This window comes from Bolinopsis microptera, chromosome 7 (genome assembly GCF_026151205.1).
Source record: "Bolinopsis microptera isolate Bmic1 chromosome 7, MBARI_Bmic_1.0, whole genome shotgun sequence".
Taxonomy (NCBI): domain Eukaryota; kingdom Metazoa; phylum Ctenophora; class Tentaculata; order Lobata; family Bolinopsidae; genus Bolinopsis; species Bolinopsis microptera.
In genome coordinates, this window is record NC_087078.1 from 17,489,326 (window position 1) to 17,509,382 (window position 20,057).

General features: G+C 36.8%; 3 protein-coding genes across 4 annotated transcripts in view; all 3 read right to left on the reverse strand.

Moving 5' to 3' along the window:
• The window catches only part of LOC134818273 (FK506-binding protein 2-like), a 44,970-nt gene that overhangs the window by 871 nt on the left and 24,042 nt on the right, over positions 1–20,057 (reverse strand). Inside the window, exons 2-5 of the mRNA XM_063827764.1 lie at positions 2,146–2,230; positions 1,884–1,951; positions 500–615; positions 77–159 (exon numbers count right to left, since the gene is read on the reverse strand). Coding sequence (XP_063683834.1) covers positions 77–159; positions 500–615; positions 1,884–1,951; positions 2,146–2,221 — 343 coding nt within the window. The 5' untranslated portion in view covers positions 2,222–2,230. The remainder of the gene's footprint in view (positions 1–76; positions 160–499; positions 616–1,883; positions 1,952–2,145; positions 2,231–20,057) is intronic.
• On the reverse strand, positions 6,123–7,916 carry LOC134817798 (uncharacterized). Of its 2 annotated transcripts, none has more exons than XM_063827130.1 (5): positions 7,827–7,916; positions 7,352–7,453; positions 7,002–7,145; positions 6,759–6,899; positions 6,123–6,632 (listed from the first exon to the last, which is right to left on the reverse strand). In XM_063827130.1, exons 1-5 carry the CDS (start codon positions 7,869–7,871, stop codon positions 6,447–6,449), a joined length of 618 nt encoding a protein of 205 aa, XP_063683200.1. In that variant the 5' UTR covers positions 7,872–7,916; the 3' UTR covers positions 6,123–6,446. The 2 variants fall into 2 exon arrangements, with proteins under 2 accessions (XP_063683200.1, XP_063683199.1); XM_063827129.1 differs by having other exon boundaries at positions 6,123–6,635.
• LOC134817799 (TBC1 domain family member 13-like) lies at positions 8,195–11,808 on the reverse strand. Its single transcript, XM_063827131.1, has 9 exons — positions 11,642–11,808; positions 11,124–11,470; positions 10,841–10,954; positions 10,458–10,515; positions 10,200–10,319; positions 9,797–9,948; positions 9,563–9,660; positions 9,350–9,437; positions 8,195–9,177 (listed from the first exon to the last, which is right to left on the reverse strand). The coding sequence occupies exons 1-9, from the start codon at positions 11,724–11,726 to the stop codon at positions 8,992–8,994; spliced, it is 1,248 nt and encodes a 415-aa protein (XP_063683201.1). The 5' UTR covers positions 11,727–11,808; the 3' UTR covers positions 8,195–8,991.

The following is a 20,057-nucleotide window of genomic DNA, read 5'->3' on the forward strand; positions in this document are numbered from 1 at the left end:
CTTTTAAGGAATGTATAATGTAAAATGTATAATACTTTTTAGGAATGTATAATGTATAATACTTTAAGGAATGTACCTGGAATTTTGCCGCCGGCTCCACGGTCTCCATAGCCAAGATGGGGAGGGATTGTTAGCTTACGTTCATCTCCAGGACACATACTGAAACGTTCAGGTTACCAACTATAAATACGAACTAACAATAATCCTAGTACTAGAATACCAAGCTTAGGCGGAAAAGAAATCATTTCATTTCAGTGATACTTAGTAGTCAGTGATATTTCAGTGTATTGAGAATACTCACTTCAATAGTCCCTGGTCCCACCCCTTGATAACTTGTCCCACCCCAATAGTAAACTAGAATACTCACTTCAATAGTCCCTGGTCCCACCCCTTGATAACTTGTCCCACCCCAATAGTAAACTAGAATACTCACTTCAATAGTCCCTGGTCCCACCCCTTGATAACTTGTCCCACTCCAATAGTAAACTAGAATACTCACTTCAATAGTCCCTGGTCCCACCCCTTGATAACTTGTCCCACCCCAATAGTAAACTCGAACGGTGTTCCTCTGTCTCGAGAACTGTCGAATTTACTTCCATCCAACTTCAGTGTTCCCTGTAATAAAGGTGTATAAAGGTGTGTATAAAGGTGTATAAAGGTGTATAAAGGTGTATAAAGGTGTATAAAGGTGTATAAAGGTGACACATGAATTGTCTAGAAAATAAGAGCGGTTATGGGCACTTCCAATTCCCGTTAGTTGTGAAGTATAACGGACTAGTTAAATACGAGAAGATTGTTCGCACCCATATTTTAAGGTTTTGCAGATATGATTAATAGATATGTTTACAACTTTATACATTCACAATTGTACAGGAGATCTTTCTGGCGAAGCGTTAGTCTTGATGTTTTAATCTACACACTAATTCCAAAAAATATAATAATTATCTAAATTAAAACGCCTAAAACCATGGTTTAATCCAGTCGTGAGATGGGAGTGACAATTAGATGAAACCAAACACTGGGACCGCTGCACCTAGCGTCATGTTACACACACAGCACAAGTTACAAACTTGCAACACCACACACCACACACCACACACCACACACAACATACACCACACACCACACACCACACACCACACACCACACACCACACACCACACACCACACACCACACTTCATACAGCTCTTAGTGGTTAGACCACCACCTGCAAACTTGCTAAACTACTTTACCAGTTACCACACATATTATACAGGGCCGTGTGGCAAAACATCCTTCTACCTTAACTTTCATGATACACGTACTAAACATGTGGCAGTTGACGAGCTAAATCTCTAATTACTGATGTGAATTCTGGCCTGTATACACTATACATTAACTCCCCACCTCTCTACACACATCACGGCATATGAACTAGAAACTTCTCCTAACATCTCGTTAACAAACAATTAGTCTGATCATAACGGAGTACGGACACGTTAAAGATAGCAGTTTCAAGAGTATGGAAGGTAATAGGTATTATATAAACAGTATTTAACTGTAAAGTTAGAGTTGGTGAAGTGACTGACAAGTCACTGTGTGGTACCTGGCGGGGTGAAGTGACTGACTATATCTCTAGGCCCTAGGGACTACGATACATCATATGACTAAATACATTATATTGACCGTGTTTATTTAACATGAACAGTGAATCACTCTTACGAAACATTAACTTGGCAACTAACTACATACAAATTGTTATTAAACTTTTAACTGCCAAATTTCAAATATCATGTTCTCGAAATGAGATCCAAAATAATGAGTGGTGTGTGCTATCCACTAGCTGTGTGGTGTGTGCTATCCCCCCCCCCCCCCCCCCCCCAGCTGTTCACTGTATACTTACTGTGTAATGCATAGCTAACTGATCTCCTTTTTTAGTTTTCCTTTCACATTGATTTCTTTTCTTTACTCCTGAAAATAGTTTATAAGTTTAAACAAATTAGTTAGAAATATACTTAGAAGCGAAAGATTTATAAAAATTGTCAGATAAACCCAACTTTAAAGAACAACTTAAAAGAGCGAAATTGGATCACTATAAAAATATTCATTCCAAATAAATTCACCTATTGACATTGTAATCTCTGAAGCAATTAACTGAAACTCACCAATTTGCAGCTGGTCTACAGATGTTACCACCACAAGTAGTGACAGTAGAACTAGAGTACACAGTATTACCTTCATACTTCTATCCTATTGTTATAATTAGTTAGTGTTCTTTATAATACAACTAGAAAGCCCGTGGTAACAGGGACGAAGCTAGTAGTCTTCTTTCTTTCTTTGAAAGAAAGTTTTAATCGCATCAAAAAATATCCATCCCAACCGAAGATACAGCCGATTTAAATATAAAACACTATAAACACAACGTAATTTAATTACCACAAAACCGATCAAAATGACGTTAAAACAATCTTTGCACGTGCATGTGTGCATTAAAACACCGTTGCTATGGAACCTTTTGGTTGTTACCTAAATTCCTATTTCTCGTCTAATTTGCACGTGGGCGGTCGTACAGAAATAATTCTTTGAATTATAGTAGAGACTAGAAAACCCGTGGTCACAGGGAGGAAGCTAATAGTATTTTTTGTTAGTAAGTTTAAATCGCGTCAAAAAATATCCTACACAACCGAAGATACAGCCAATTAAAATGTTGTTCGTACTAAACACAGCGTAATATCAACAAAACCGATCAAAATGACGTTTGAACAATCATTGCACGTGCACGTGCGTGCAACTGTGTAATAACTCTCGTTACCATGCAGTTACTACGCAAGTTCATATTTTTCGTTTGATTTGCACGTGGGCGGTCGTACATACATTCTACATTCTACATCAGAAATAATTCTTTGAATTATAGTAGAGATATGTAAGATGTTACATATACAGTTCTCACCATACTGTTCGCCAATTATTGCCAATTAATGTCACTTCGTATCACCTTTCAACAACTTGATAATTCAATGAGACAACAATTTTAGATGTGAACGTTGTCTATAAATTATTAGTACACACCAACATGTATAAAAGTACAAAAGATACCAATCTCAATTAATCAAGTATTAAAGATCTAGTATTAAAGATGATAATATTATTCAAAATAGTTTTAATTCTCAACATAAATAAATTTAGAATCAAAATCTAAAATGTTAAGTAAATTTAAAATGAGGTTATTGTGGCTGTAGATTATAGATCCACTATTCTATGTAAATTTGAATAATATATCAATTTAATGACATGCAAAATTTAAATACATGCTTCAACATTTGCAAAATTACAAGAAAAATGAAAATATTCGAGTATTACCTGAGGTAAACCACCTGAACTACGAGCAATTAAAATTCGAATGCTTTTATTTATCATGCAGGAGGTTAAACTGGTGAAGTCAAATATTTTTTGATAAATAATTAATATTAAATATTTTCATTTGAATAACTGCAATGTAATTAATTTGATACAGTATCATCCGATAAAATAAAAGAAAACAAATAGATATATCTAGAATCTAATCTGATATAACAATTAACAGTTTTCTGAACAATTTAAATGAGAGTTTTTTATAAATTTGAGTAAAAACCTCAGTAAATTAAGCTCTTACTCGGAACTTCCATGGATCACCCTCTTGTGATAAATCATCCCAGTAGTATTTAACGCAGCAAAATCACAAATATCACACCTAACACTGTTCTTAGCCACAGTGTGATTCGGTGCACTCCTAGTGTGATATATCAGTTTCCCTTTATTGGAGGTCTGAAAGTTACATTCACCACATTTGTAGAGGCCGTTTTCATCTTTTTCGATTCCGTGAACCTTTTTTTTGTGGGCATTAACGGTCCCTTTAAACTTTGATACAAATTTGCACTTATCACAAGCAAATTTATCACCCTTTCCTCTCGGGCCTCTCGGCTTGGTTATGCTGTGAGTCACAGATTGATGTTTCTGCAAAGCTTTTTTGGACAGAGTCGCAAATTGACAATTAGGACACCTCAGAGACCGTCTATAGAACTCCCTGTGCTTCTCTCCCCTGAGATGAGAGGAGAAATAAGTCTTATCTTTAAGATCAACTTCACAAAGATCACATCTCATGGTCGGAAACCTCACGTGATCAGACACATAATGGTGGGCTGCAGCCAGCTTGGACTCAGTATTAGTACTACAAGTAATACACTGGTAAGTGCGAGTATCATCTCCAACATTCACCAGAGTTTCACTGATGGAAGTGTAGTGTGAAGAGGAGGTGTGCACTACCAGCTGCTTCCTGTAGCTTGTTTTATATGAGCAGAACTTACATTTGACTATTTGTTGGGTTTTAGCCATAACGTAACTATTGTAGTTTGTCTCGTTGTGCACGACTAACTCTTCCCCGTCAGATACACATTCCTCTTCTAGACAATCCAACTGAACAGCTTCAACCAGCTGCTCTGGGTCACTAGTATGTCCAATTCTCCAGTGTTTCAGGTATGTATACTTGTAATGAGAGACGAAGAAACAAGGCTCACAGAGATACAATAGTTTCGTTCCGTGATTTTGTTTGTAATGCCTCTTTATAACGTTAGTTTTAGAGGTTAGGAATTTGCAATACCCACATGTGTATTGAGAATGTTTGTTAGGTCTGCCTTTTGAAGATGAAGAGGTTGAAGCACCATGGGAGTCGGTCACAAAACAGTCTTTAAACTCCATCGGTTCTGTTTTGAGAACCTCTTCTGAATCAATGGACTGTGTTGAGACCAAGGGGTGCCCGCAAGGGTTCTTGCAGTCTATTGAGTCGTATTCCTCATTTAGATCATTCAGAACCAATTCCATCTGGTTATCCTCTTCTTTGATCGCAAAACTGACTGCCTCATCCTCCTCAGCTTCCTCTACTTCAGCTTCAGCTTCAACTTCCTCTACTTTAGCTTCAACTTCCTCTACTTCAAATTCAACTTCCTCTACTTCAGTGCTCATTAAGTCATCAATAACTAAGAGAGGTTGAATTTCTGTAACCTCATCAGACTGAGTATGGTTGGAGCCCTCATCCACAATCTCGCTTTCCTCCTTATCTACACGTAAACATTCAGCAAGTTCACGTCTACTATTCAGATGTGAAAATAAGTCTATACGCTTTGAAGAGCTAAATTGTTTCTTACACCCAGGCAAATAGCAGGAGAAAGATTTGAAATTCACACATTTTACATTATTCCAATTTGGTGGCCAGTAGGACGGGATAGGTTGAGTTATCTGTCCAATAGAACAGCTGTCATGGTGAACTTGTTTGGAGTCAGTGGCCTTGAAACAGAAGGTGCAGAAACGAATTGTGGATATGTCCAGTAGTGATACAGGTTCGAAATCAGCCATGGCTCCCTGAACAAAATAATTGGTTAAATCTAACGCATAGTGTCTTTACTATGAGAGAAACATTATAATTAAATCGTCTGATTATTGCTGAAAGAAAATTATAATTTTCTTTTGATCACGTGGAAATCAATCCTACATGAATCATAAAATGAGGATTTAAACATCGCATAAAATTAGAAAAGTAGTCTGTGTATGATTAAACACACCAAATTAAACATAAAATAAGCATAAACAACAGTATACAAACAACTAACAACTAAATTATAATAATATTCCACATTTTACAATACTATATCAATCCCCGTAAATCAAAAAATGTCATCCGAATATTTACAAAAACATTAACAAAGGAAAGTTCTACATTATAACTCGACTGACTTGTGGATAGAGAACTGATTACACTTAACGAAATTGTTCTTAAATATTATTACAAATTCAGGGGATGCTAAGCAAACTCCTATAACGCATTAATGTTAACTCTAAAATTAAAGGCTGCATAGTCTTAAACTGTTTGTTGCGATGTTTACTTTAAACGTTTATAACTACAAATGATTTTAAATGACGATTCTTCCTGTAACGGTAGGATGAAAGCCGCAACTCTTACGCAAAACAGTGTACAATGAAGAGTACTGTTACATTTCGTGCATTTTAGTAAACATAAAACTTGCTAATTGTAAATTGTGCCATGTGAAATTATAAGCCAGACTTTCGTGGGTCCGTGATGAAAAGTAGAATGTACAAACTTACAACTATATGTTACCGAATACAATAAACAAGTCTGAAAAGGTTAGGCACAGCACTGTGTGAGAACATTATTCGTAGTGTTTGAACCAGGTCACGTGACATAATTGCTGGTTTGTTATTGGACAATACCACCAGTTCGGGTTCCATTAGTCACCTATTGTTTCCTCTAAGTCTGCACATATTATGCTCAAATTACACATGAAAATATTTGCCAGTGGCTCGGATCCATATGTTTTGAATGGCTGTATAAACTATAAAGAACTCTAAGTTTAGAACAGACAAAGCGGATCAAGATGTTACAAAGTATTCCCCACAAGTTTTCAAAACCTCAAATCTACCGTTTCCCCTGCACAGCAGGGTCGTGTTTATCAAAAAGGTCGGAGTAAGAAGGAGGAGTGTTAGTGTTGTTAGGACCAGGTTCTTGCCACTTACCCCCACTACTTCCAGCTCCACTGTTGTCTGGCACTGCGTTAGGGTTCTTCACTGGAGGTTCACTGGTGTACACCCCAAAGTCTTGATTCTGCTGAGGTATCATGGTCAAATGGTTCAGTTTACAATTTAAATCGTTTCAGTGTAACTTAAATTGTTAATTTTCTCTTCATTCATGTTATTGAATTCCACAAAGATCTGCTGATTCCCAAGTTACCTGTTGCACATTCTGAGGAGCCATGGGTGGGGGGAGAAGCGGAGGAGGGTTGAGAAGAGCTGAGGAGGTCCCTCCTCTCACTCTGTCTAGTTCCTGCCTACTGTTGGGAAATATCGCCAACATCCACTCAGCCATATCCTCCTGAAGAACACACAACTTATTACATGTGTATCTTCATCTGCTTACTTAACAACATTAAACAGTGAAGTAATTTTATAAACCTTATATTATTAATTATATTACCCAAGATTTAGCCCTGAGGTACCAGGTCGCTCCGTTTCTACACACCACATCAAACACATAAGGTCCTGCTGCTCCCTTAAATGAATGGTTAATACAGCACCTCGTTATCTCTCCTCGTACTAGAGATCCACCCGGGTTTGGGGCCTGAAATGGGAATGTGTCAGCATCTTCCAGACTCAAAGCAACTTATTAAGTCATCATTTCAAATGCTCCTATTTTTAAGTTAAAAACATCTTAAATTTACACGACTTGCATAATTTGTAGGGCACTTTCAGGGGAGATTTATTATATTCATGTGAGGTATGACACTCGCGCACTACAACCATTTCACACTAGATCTACACACTTACGTCTTTAGCATCAAAGTGGTGTAAGTAACTCCTATCCATCTTGACAAAGCGTGTACCCCACCCCATTAAAAAGTTCTTGTATCTATCAAGGTATCCCTCCTTCTGTAAAATTAGGTGGATAATAAGGAGGGAAACTTCAGAGGAGAATTAGGAGGGAAACTTCAGAGGAAAATTAGGAGGGAAACTTCAGAGGAAAATTAGGAGGGAAACTTCAGAGGAAAATTAGGAGGGAAACTTCAGAGGAAAATTAGGAGGGAAACTTCAGAGGAAAATTAGGAGGGAAACTTCAGAGGAAAATTAGGAGGGAAACTTCAGAGGAAAATTAGGAGGGAAACTTCAGAGGAAAATTAGGGTGTTATAAATCCCAATCGGGGTATACCATTGGCTTTGAAAAGCAAGGTTTGAAGCAAGGAGGTAGCCAAACATTTGTATTGATATTTATTCAAAGACGAATCGTATTGAAGAGTTAGCTTACAGAGGTGACAGCGTAGCCAGCATTGTCCCCAAGATGACGGCTCATCTTAACATCCTTATAATATCATCCCCTCATTTTAACATTATATCTAGTGGTTGAAAAGTGGGTGTAAGAGTTGAATTATGTTGAAAATTATTGCAATTGATGATAATTTTGGAACCCTGGAAAATCACGATTCCTAGAAGAATAATTATGTAAGAAATTACAAGGTGTTCCTGAAGTCAACATAATGTATAAATAAGCTCAAGCCAATAACTAGATTCGGGCAAATTTCCGTGGGTATATTATCGTGAGGGGTCGGGTTACATTCAATATTCAAGTTTAGCCAGCTACTTAGCTAATTATTTGTACAAGTGAACTCAACTTTTAAGTAATGACAAATTCGAATGCTTGTATAAAGAATATTTAATATTAATCTTTGAAACTCCATATAAAATACATCAATCAATACACTGTTCAGGATACATGGAACGTATTAACAATGAAAATAACGTTCTAGTTTTGTGAGCTTGTGTGTTTATATAAAACCCAATACAGATCCTACTAAAAGTGATCATCTATTAAAAATACATTAATTTGATACATTAAATCAAAGACAAATTGAAAGATACATTTAACTACAATAATACTGTAATAACAGACCATTACTTTATCATTTCAGACAGTGAAAATGGTGTTAATTAAATTGTTTGAACATTAATTAGCTGTAAGAGCTTATCCTAAAAAGTTTCAATCTTCTTTCGAAACCGCACGATAAAATCATAAAAACAGCAAAACATTTTCTAATTTAATTTCCAAATCTTCAATCTTCTGATAGATTTCTAAGATTTCGACATCGGACTATCTAAAAAATGACATTTTCTGTTTAAAAATACTTGTACTCAAAATCATAACATTTAATCAAATACAACAGAAATAAACGTTCATTAGGATTTAAGTTACATATACATGACTGTCTCTTGTGCATCAACAAACAATTTACCCTACGATAAAGACTAAGTTCTTGCTTAAATCAATATAAAACGACGCTGAATAATTCGCTTTCCAAAAGATACGCCTAAATAATAAACAAAAGAGCTGAAATCAAATGTGCTAAGACAATTGTCAGTCTCGATACAATTTCATAGTATCCTACACTATTTCACCATATTAATATTAAATAATATCATCTGTTTTTGGCCCTAGAAAACAAGCTCCCAAGAATACCACTTCTACCAGAAGAGGAGTTGTTGGGAACAACAGGGTTCTCTTTAGTAGGCACAGTGTGTAAGATCAGTTTTCCGTCCTTTATCTGGCATGCTAGTTGCAGGAGCTGGTAAATGTCTGTTTCTATTGGGTATCTCTGCAGCACCTGTCAGCAACACATTTAAGGTTACATTTAAAAATATTCACTACATTTCATAAATTTAGGATCAACATTTAACTAAAATACTATAGCTAGGTGTTGTATATTTAGGAAAATTCCATCTTGTAATATTTGACATGCACAATTTACATAGTATAATGATGATGAATGTTCAAACCTTCATATTATCAATGAAATCTCCGTTTATAAGGCGAGTTCTTTGTGCCACCAACATAGCACAACAGAAGTAAAGGAGAAACTTAAACCTGAAGAACACAGTGTTCGTTTCTGACTACGATAAACTCCTCAGCAGGTATATAATAACATATCAATTAATGCTTTTTCGTAAATATGCTTCATACTTCATCAACAAAATAAAACGTGAAATAACCTATCTGAGTCAGCAAAGAAGGAGTCCCACAATCTTTGTATTTCAGGATAAAGGAATTCTTGGGACAATAGCAGAGTCAACCAACGAAATGAAAAGAACTGAAAAGTTGGTATGGATTACAACTATAACTATACAGTATACATTCTAGTACAGAAAGTCAATCAGCAAGATATCATTAAATCAGATCATTATTAACAAATCAATGATATAAAAAAGAATGCTCATAATTCACACCTGTGGCTTGATACCTCTTTCTGTAATTGCATCGTGCAGTTGAGGGTCGTTTTGATAGAGCATTGTCATTAAACTATCCATATTGTGGGTTATACCACACTGACTGTTATCCAGGATCTTTATAAAGTTATCTTTGATCTCTGACATGAGTCCTGTGAGAGATGCCACTTACTATACACTATACAGTAATGTTATCATATATCTCTGCTTGAAATTTACATCATAGTTGTGCTCTACGTTAACAGCACATTTTGAGTGTTTTGTGATAGAATTTGAACAGTCTAGAAATCAGATTAAAATTGTTTCATCTCAATAATATAACACTTCAACTCAAACATTCTATCAATATACATTTTAAAAGACTTATCCTTTATAGCATCTAAATATTGGCAGTTTAACTGACCAGTGAAACAGAAGAACGCATCAGCCTCAGCATGTTGAACTTCCGACTCCTTGCTATCAGTTACAAAGGTATAGTAGATTGGACCCAATATTTCGTTCATACCTTGCACATATGCTATGCCTGACGGAAATACCTATATGATGAGTATGATCACGTCCCTCATGTCCCAAATTGGTGGTCTCCTGTACTTTTTAATAAGTAATTTAAGATATTTTTGTCGATGGCAATACAAATAGTGTTCTTAAAATCTGAACGTACCTGGATTAAGGAGAGCAAAGATATGGAGTATCCGCTCACAAACCTCCCAATGAGCTTCCTGAAAAAAATTAGAGGTGTGATGACAAAATACAGACAATATATCAAGATGCATCTATAGGAAATAGAGCTAGCCATGACATATTGTTCATGTCATTCATGGGAAAAATAATGTCAGGCCATAGCCCCCTTTTTAATCTTAAACATTTTAATAGGTTACTCAAATCAAGATCCCATGTGTCCATCCCATGTCCCTTTCAGTGTAATCCAGGTGTGCACTGTGCATTGCAAATGACAGTACAAGTTGCTCAGTGTGCAAGTTGTACTGTGATTTACCTGACTGCCATAGTTTCTTTTTTCCTTCCAACAAAGTTTTCTTTCCTTACCTGGCCTTGAGGAAGTATTTGGTAGCAATCATCGTCACTGTACTTCTTTTTCGGTTTTATCAACTGAGATCCTCCAGCTTTAGATTGAGTTACTTGCATAGCTTGCAAATTGGCCTGGTAAAAATATAAAAATTACAGATTACAATCATTTCACATCCAATCAATATCCCAGGATGTAAAACAAACACATGTTATGCTGTTTTTTAAGGTACAGTAAAACTCTTCTTATCCCGCAAATTTACAGACTAAGAAAAAGGGCTCTATATTACTATTCATTATTCACCTGCTCTACTCTAGTCCTAAGGCTTTGGCTGCAAAAGGATGCAGGAAACTTGGTAGGCTGTTGAAAGAAGCTAAGGTCTGGGCAAAGTCTGCGAACATCTTTGTCAATCTGAGAGAGCACCTCATTTTCCTTGAAATACTCCGACCAGGTAGAGTTGGTAGAAGTTGACAATGGGTGGTCAGATATGTCCTGGCTTTGATTTGGGTCCACAATCATAGTTCGGATGAACTGATTGTATGCATTTCTTTGCTTTGTCAGCACATCATCCCAATCTGACGTGCAGAATGGAAGGTAATTTAACAGGATTTTCCAGCAGGTACTTCTCAGTCCACTTCCATCAGGAACTCCTGGAGATAAAGTGAGTATATATATATGATGTTACACTTACCCTATCTATAAACATTGGATAAATCTTAGCCATTAAAAGATTAAATTTTTAGTTTTCAATGCATTGAATTATAGATTTTTTGCACACCTTACTGAACTTTTACAATCATAAAAACCGTCGAAACACTTACCTTGGAAACAAGCTTTTTCGAATTCAGCTTGGTTGATTTTGTCTTGTGATAGGATTTGCAGAAACAATTCTTTCTTGTTTGACATTGAATCATGGCATGTTTACCAACTCACGATAAGCATTCCTAAGTAAGAAACATCTTAGTAATAACATATATTTACTCCAGGGGGTTCAATATGATAGACAAAATCCCCTGCGTGAGGTATGTCATGATGTGAAAGTTGAGCCCCAGCTACAGAAGGTAAACAAGGGTGACTGTCTCAACCCCAAGACTAAAACAGGTGATCAAGCTCGGCTTGACGTATCTGCTAGAGGAGTTTGGAGTCCATTTGGTAAGACCTTTCAGCTTTCTTGACATTAGGATTTCACACCCCAATTGCTTATCAGACAGGACAAAGACTCTTCAAGAAGTGTACGAAATGAACAAGAACGAGAAGAGGGATAATAATAATAATAATAAATTAATGTAATTTTTATACAGCACCAAAAGGTTAAATAATTTAAATTTATCCCTTATGCTCAGCTGATGATACTTAAATGTGCATCTTGCCTTGGACGGGGGTGAAGCTATCAAGAAACTATGAGTAATTAGAGAGTGTTGAATGTGGAGAAGGCAACCTTCACCCCAGCTGTATTTCTCACATCTGGAGGTATATAGTATGTCGACAGAGTGTTTGTCAACAGACTGGCAGATCTCATAGCCAGAAAGAGGAAAGAGAGGTATTGTGATGTGGTTAAACATGTGAGAGCAAGGATAAGATTTGCGAAGCTAAGAACAACACTCATTGCTATATGAGGTTATAGAGGAAAGAAGATGGAAAACAAACATAAGGCCCCTCTATCGGAAGTCTCCAACAACCTCATCCCTGCCCCGATGATGGAGTAGAAAATATGTTTTGAAAATTATGTGTATATATTTTTTATAAAATTATTCAAACAATATACACATAATATAGCAATGACCCTATATAAAATCAACCCTTTAAGAATTCAAAAAATTCCCTTAACAATCAAAAATTACCCTTGGCCTTGTGGCTCCAAGTTAAGATCTAGACTGTGTATATATTTGATTGTTTAAAGTTCAGAAATATAGGTAGCAATGGACCATTTCCGTTACCTATGTATTGTGCTCTGCTAATTGCACCACTTGATTTAATTGAATGTGTTCACTTACTTTTTAAAATTTGTTAGTGATCATAAATACCTAAAAGGGTTCCATACCCTAATTCTCTATTCCGATCATAAATAGCTAACAAGAATTTCGCCGCGGTAACACCACGCACGATCAAATTTCCCTACTGCCTACAATGTAATTGTTGTACTTTATTGTTATCCCAGAGTGGTGTTTTGCGCACGTGATAATCGTTTATATTAGGCGTGCAGAACTTGAAAAATTCTGCGCGCATCTGAGGTGTCGCCGTCGATCTGTATGTGGTTTGGTTGTAGATCATTTCATATTTTGCGCAATTTTGTTACGTGTTAACGATGCGTATCATCAATCATGTCACGTCATATTATTGCATCGTATGCCAACTTTAATGACTGTTATAAAATAGTCTGTATCATCTTAGTTATTATCTAACATAAACTAATACATTTTGATGCTTACTCGAATACTCGACACATCTACAGCACCATCGATTATCGAGCATTTGATTTGATATAGGATTCTTTAAAAGCATACCACAATCTTGATCTTAGTTGCTTCTTGAATGTAAAAGTAAAGTAACATCTTTTCTCAACTATATGTTTTCGCTTTTTACCATTAAGTGTCAATCAACTGTTAAATAATCAGCCACGAGTTTATCAGCTGATATCATAATTTAATTTGTTTTGACTTGCTGAATATTATCACTCGGTAATATATTAAGCTTGTTTCACCAAAATAACACTTATGTTGATGATTGATCCGCTCAGATGACTAATATGCTATATTAATGAATTAGAGTGAATTGTAACCCGATGGAAACCTGTGTAACAGTCGTCAAGCAACAAAATTTTGTTAGGAAAGAAAAAATTTAGGAAAGAAAAATTTTTATTTACCACAAATAATCAATACATAATGTTATATTCATAAATAAATTCAAATTTCAATTTCAAACACATATACAGTACGCCGCGCACACAGCCACAATTTAAAATTGTTCAGAAATTCGTAGGTCAGCTGTAGGCGCCGCGCACAGGATCTATTTAATTGTTATCTTACAATTACATGTCACATTTCTTAATTACTAGAGCCAAAATTTCAGAAGCAAAATAATTTAAAAGATATTTCTGTCGTTTACTCAGTACAGGCCGTGAGCACTGCGATCTAATTAATATAATAATGGAGAGATTCCAAAAAACCGCGCGCTCGTTATTTATTGTGATTAAATTGAGTGCGCGCCACTGTGAACAGCAGTACCGCTCAAGCATGAATTAGTACTGAGCGGTACGCAGTTCTGCGTGAGGCGTAGACATTTGTAGCACACGTTTCATTCAACTAATCCATTAATCCATGTGACATGTACAATGTAATTATATTAAAGCAAAAAGAATATTAATTTTAGTAATAATTGACGTAGACATATGTGTTTAAATAACATCTATAATCTAGCGAGTTACTAATACCGTTCGCGTTTGTTTGTATTCTTGATTATATATCTTTACACTAGCCTATATTATGATGGAGATATACATTATATAATTGCTCCAATATTCAACACTGCTAAACAACAAATACCTACTCGCCCATCGATGAAGCAGTCGCCAAAACAAAGCTCAAAGTTAATATATCTTCGTACTTCGTTTTGGAAACTGTAGAATTCCAATAAATAATTAGTGTTTCAATCGTGTATTCGATGGGCAAGCACTCGCCACTTGAGGCCGAGACAAACGGCACCAGCTCCGCCCCGCAACCGTGAAGTAAGGCGGGGCGGTGGTGTGCGCCGTTTATACGGCCCACAGCACGAGACATTTTGAGCTCCAAGACTTAAGACTATAAAAGTCCCGAATTAAACGTAGTGACTTACCATCGTCAGCCGTCAAAAATTTAGAATTTGTATGTTATAAACTCTACACCTGCTATCAGTCTAACATGTAATTTACTTTGTTATTGGCTAAATTTTCAACTCGATTAAGCGATGCAGACGGATGAACTAGGCTTCTCCTCCGTCAAAAACACAATGAGAGGGGATTGTGGAAGGACACGAACACTATTCGTTAACTCGTACCCCGGGTACCCCCTAGAACTGTGTCCCATCAGAGAGAGCCCATCACCCGTCAGATCGAAAACAGTGTTTTAGTTTTGATATATGCTGTACCAATTACAATAAATGGTAAGTCAAGGCTGACGTTGGTAGCAAAGTATAAAGTGACACGTCACAACAAAATAACCACTACACACTACACACACTATACGCTATAACTATTGTACACAGTACACAGTATAACTAAAATATGAAATATAAACAAGTTACAAGAGACAAAAGAGTTTACAGAAGAGTTTTACATCGGCTCAGCACCGCCAGGACATTGGCTATACACGTGGGTCAATTAGTTTGATTTGGTATGGTTCGACCGGGAAAGTGGTCGAAATTAGTGCTCTTAATGAGTCATCACTGTCGTCTGAATATTAGAGCGGGAACTTCCCAAGTTTCGGCCGACAACGCGCGCGCATAGCATCGGCGCGCAATGCTATGCGCGCGCGTTTCAATATTGCTGAGTCATTCGGCGGTTGCGCTCAGCGTAACTTGGAAATGAGTTGTATGTTGTTTACCTAAATTCAAGCATGGTATTCATAGATAAGCTTGTCAGTCAGTAAGTGCTTAAGTGGGAATAACAGGCAAATGAATATCACTTCATAATCAGAATTCAGTGAAATTTCTGTCACACCACTCAGTTCCATACCGGTTTTGAGCTCTTAGAAGTGACTGTTTAAGTAAATTCTTGACAGATCCGCATGTGGAGGTGAAATTTAACGGGCCAACTTTACGGAATTCGTTCCACAGCCATGCAGATTTATAAATAAATTGATTAGTTGGAGAGGGTGTAATGAACAGATTATCTTTCCTATTTGATATGTTGAATAAGTAGTATAACGAAATTGGTACTTGTGACTTAATGATCTTAAAAAGTTCCATTAAACAACGGTATCGGTACAGGTTCTCTGTAACAAGTAATTCATGTTTTGTGAATAGAGGCTTAGTGGACTCTTTAACATAGAATTCAGATCCTAGACGTTGAGAATTAATTGGTCTTGCTCTAGCACATGTCTTGAATTTGTCTACATACGCTTCATAGTCTCCAAATAGAATCCTGATACACTTCTTTTGAGTAATAAATAGTGGTTTTAACTGATTATTGGGAATACCTCCCCAGACAGAAATAGCATAACCTAGGTGTGATTCAAAGAGAGAATGATATATTTGTTTATATAGTGATTCTGGTAAGCATTTCTTAATACGGTAGATACGTCCACAAGCACTTCTTAGTTTCTTGTTGAGGGATGATATATGTGGTTTCCAGCTCAATTTATCATCCATGATTACTCCGAGAAACTTTGTCTGACTTACACGTTTAATTATTTTGTTATTAATGGACAAGTTTTGGCTATCTATATCGGCATCTAATTCGTTAATATTACGTTTAGAGGGAGAAAAATACATGTAACAACACTTCTTTACATTAATGTGCAGTAGGTTAACTCCCATATACTTGTTTACGGCCTGTAGTACTTCATTAGCCAATTCATATGCTTTATTTCTCGAATCGGCAGCGACAAATATATTAGTATCGTCTGCAAATAAGACAAATTTACCCTTTTTAGTTATATTGCATATGTCATTGATGTACAGTAGGAAAAGTAGAGGTCCTAATACACTACCCTGAGGGACCCCGAATTCAACCGGTAATTCATCAGATTTGGTATCCAAAACGTTTACAAATTGTTTCCTATTAGACAAATAATTAGAGATAAGATTCAGAGCATTTCCTCTTATGCCATAGTTGTTTAATTTTGTAGTTAGTTTACAGTGGTCTAGAGTGTCAAAGGCTTTTGAGAGATCGATAAAGACCCCTAGGACATGTTGCTTTTTACTAATTAACGATTCTATATGTTCTACAGAGTAGTTCAGTGCATGGCTGGTGGAGTGTCCTTTTCTAAAGCCGAACTGGTTTTCATGTATTATACCCTTGGAAGTAAGGAAACTATAGAGCCGCTTATATATTAACTTTTCTAGAATTTTCCCGAATACAGGTAGAGTTGATACTGCTCTATAGTTTTCTAAAAGCTGTTCATCTTCTTTTTTGTAAATGGGGCTGATTCTCCCAGTTTTTAATTCATCGGGAAAGTGGCCTTCTTGCATGCATTTATTAAAGTATCTAGCTAAGTACGGTGCAGTAATTTGACACGACTTCTTGATCACATGAATAGGTATGTCACTAGATTTCCCGTTTTTTAGTTCGTTTATGATCTCTTTAATCTCAATACAGTCACAATCACAAAGAAAAATACTGGACGTAACTGATGTGGGCAGGTAATCAGTAAATGACGGCAGGGAATTTATTCTTAAGAAGTCACCAGAGTATGCTTCGTTCAAGTTAGCTGCAATAGAGGCAAAGTATTTATTGAACTCATTTGCAATTACACGCCGATTAATCACACGCTCGTTATTTATCACAAAGTTAGGTTTAATCTCACGTCTCTTCTTACCACGCAGTTCATTAATTATCTGCCAAGTTTTCTTACTATCTCCAGCGCATTCTGTAATCTTAACACCATGATACTTACGTTTTGCAGAATTAATAAGGTGGTTTAATAACTTCCGGTGTGCCTTAAATTCTTCATGACGTGTTACTTTATTTGTACAATTAAAACAAAGGGTAAGACAGTCTGCATGGTTGGTTGAAGAGGCGTTGAGGCATTTCTTCTTAACTGCCTTTTTCCACAGGTCATAAAGCTCATGTTTTCTATTTATAGAGGCAATCAGGCCAGATGTAATCCATGGATTATTCTTAGCAGTACGTTTAGAACACTTAGGCTGGCTTAGTTTACATGCACTGTCTAGTTGATGATTAAATACAGTGAAAAAATTACTGAAGTCTTCTGGTGGATCACTAGTTAATTCATTGTCTAGTACTTCCACAAATTTGTCCACATTTTTTGCACAGTAGTCATAGTACTGGAAATAGTTTTGTTCATGAACCTCAGTACTGACTAGGGGTGAGTTGAATATATGGAATACAGCATGATGGTGACTGATGCAGGTACTAATTGTTCCAGAGCAGATAGAGTTTTCTATGTTGTTGGTGAGTATGTTGTCAATACACGATTCGTTACATCCTGGTTTATGATGCGTGGAAGTAGAAATAAGTGGTGATAAACCTAGACCTAGAATAAGGTTTTCAAAGTCTTGAACAAGTTTACTGTTTTCATCATGGAGATTAATGTTAAAGTCACCTAGTATGTAAGCGTTCTTTTTTGGGCATGATTCAATAATTTTTCTAAGTTCATTTAATGCCTCTGAGGAGTCCCCACTAGGAGGACGGTACAGTACTCCTACATGTACAGGTTCATCATGTTGAATAGTAATAAATAGGGTTTCAAGATTTTTGGTTACCCATGATAATTCTTCGTTTACAACTCCATTAAGTTCGTCCTTTAAGTACAATGCTACTCCACTTCCCTTCGCTTTATTAATATGTTTATCCTGATAGAAACAATTGTACCCCTCAAGATGGTAAACAGTGCTTTCCTCTATTCCAATATTGGTTTCAGCAAGTCCAATAATTTTAAATTTTTCGGCTAATCGGTTTAGTTCCATGCTAAAGGCATCAAAATTTGTTTTATTGCCATCTATGTTCTGGAAAATCATGGAGCAGTTGCTTGCAAAACAAGGTTTGATATGTGTGTTAAAGTCCTTAATTGTGTAGGATCTACAGTTTTCCAAAGCATCGGACATCTTTTGGATACATGGGTCACAGTCATTAACTTCAGGATCGGTCATTACTTTAAAAGGATTGTATTTTTTAGATATGGAATGTTTACACTCGTTGCAGTAAAAGTTTTCATTGATAACTTGCGCTTTGGAGGGATTAAAACATTTGGCATGGAAAATACTGTTGCAGTTAAAGCATTCAAAGTGGGGAAGCCCTAGACCAATATTCTTCAGACAGTGACTACAAATTTCCTTTTGAACACGATTAACCATACCTGTTAACCGTTCCGTCCCCTCCGCTGCGGTGCAGGCGGGTCACTAGCCACGTTGCTGTATAGCCGTCCATTGACTTTGCCGATGTGTTTTCTTCTGTCTTCTCCGCCATTTAACCTAATAAATACAGATTGTTTAATGAGTCCAGCAAGGACTCTTGCCCCTAACTTGTTGAGATGAAGTGTATCAAGTCGACCATGTCTGTCGAATTGTTTCGACAGTTCGTCCGCAAGACCATAGTTGCAGGCAAACTTTTCGAAACCCTTAACACATACGACATCCTTACATGTAGGGAGCAGGTCGAAATGAATCAGTCTATTAAATGCATTAACTTTTACATTCAGCTCTAAGTCCTTAGTAGGCAGCAGTTTACAAACAAAAACAGCTCTAGTGCTGGGGCTAAGATTCTTAATTTGTTTAATTTTCAGCTTGAGTTTATTATAACAATCAGCAACATCATTCTCACAACTAATATCAGGCTGTCTCACGTCATTGATCCCACAGTGGAGCACCACATTGGCGTAACCCATGCAGGACACAGGGTTGATATCTTCAATTCTGGGAGCCCAGAACTTTTGACCTGGCATGAGTTCGCCAAAGGTACCCCTCTTGTCAGACCCAAAACGCAAGAAGCCTGTGTTTGAATCACCATGTAAACTTGTGCAATTTTTATTTGTCCAGCTAACAGCACGAAAGGTCAGCGAATACCTAATACCATCTGATATTGAGCCACGCTCAATCATATGGCTGTAAACTTCTTGTGATCTACGGCTCATTATGTACAGGGAGCGATCATGACATTCAAGAGAGGATTCAGTTCTAGAGTCACATTCAGTGAACTTGATGTTGCAGATCTGGCCGAGAGACAAGGTAAGTATTGATGATTCTGGATGGATGGTCACTTCACGGTCTGAATGGTTAGGCAGGTGACTATCAGAGCCATCATATCTGTTGATGAGACATGAATTGATAACCGGGGCCGTCAGGTGGGGCTGATCCGGGTAGCTCTTGTTAAAAAGTTCAGTTTGTACTTTATTCATTTCATCAAATAATGGTTTGAGTTCCTCAGGAATTGGTGGCACATTTTCTGAAGATTTAGATCCCATGTAGTGGTAGGGGGTGCCAAATGAAGTGACGGAGTGACCGTTCTCTTGTTTGAAAGAACATGACTGAAGAAAGGCAATAATTTTCTCAGATTCAGTAGCCAGAATAAAATCTGGCCTGGTT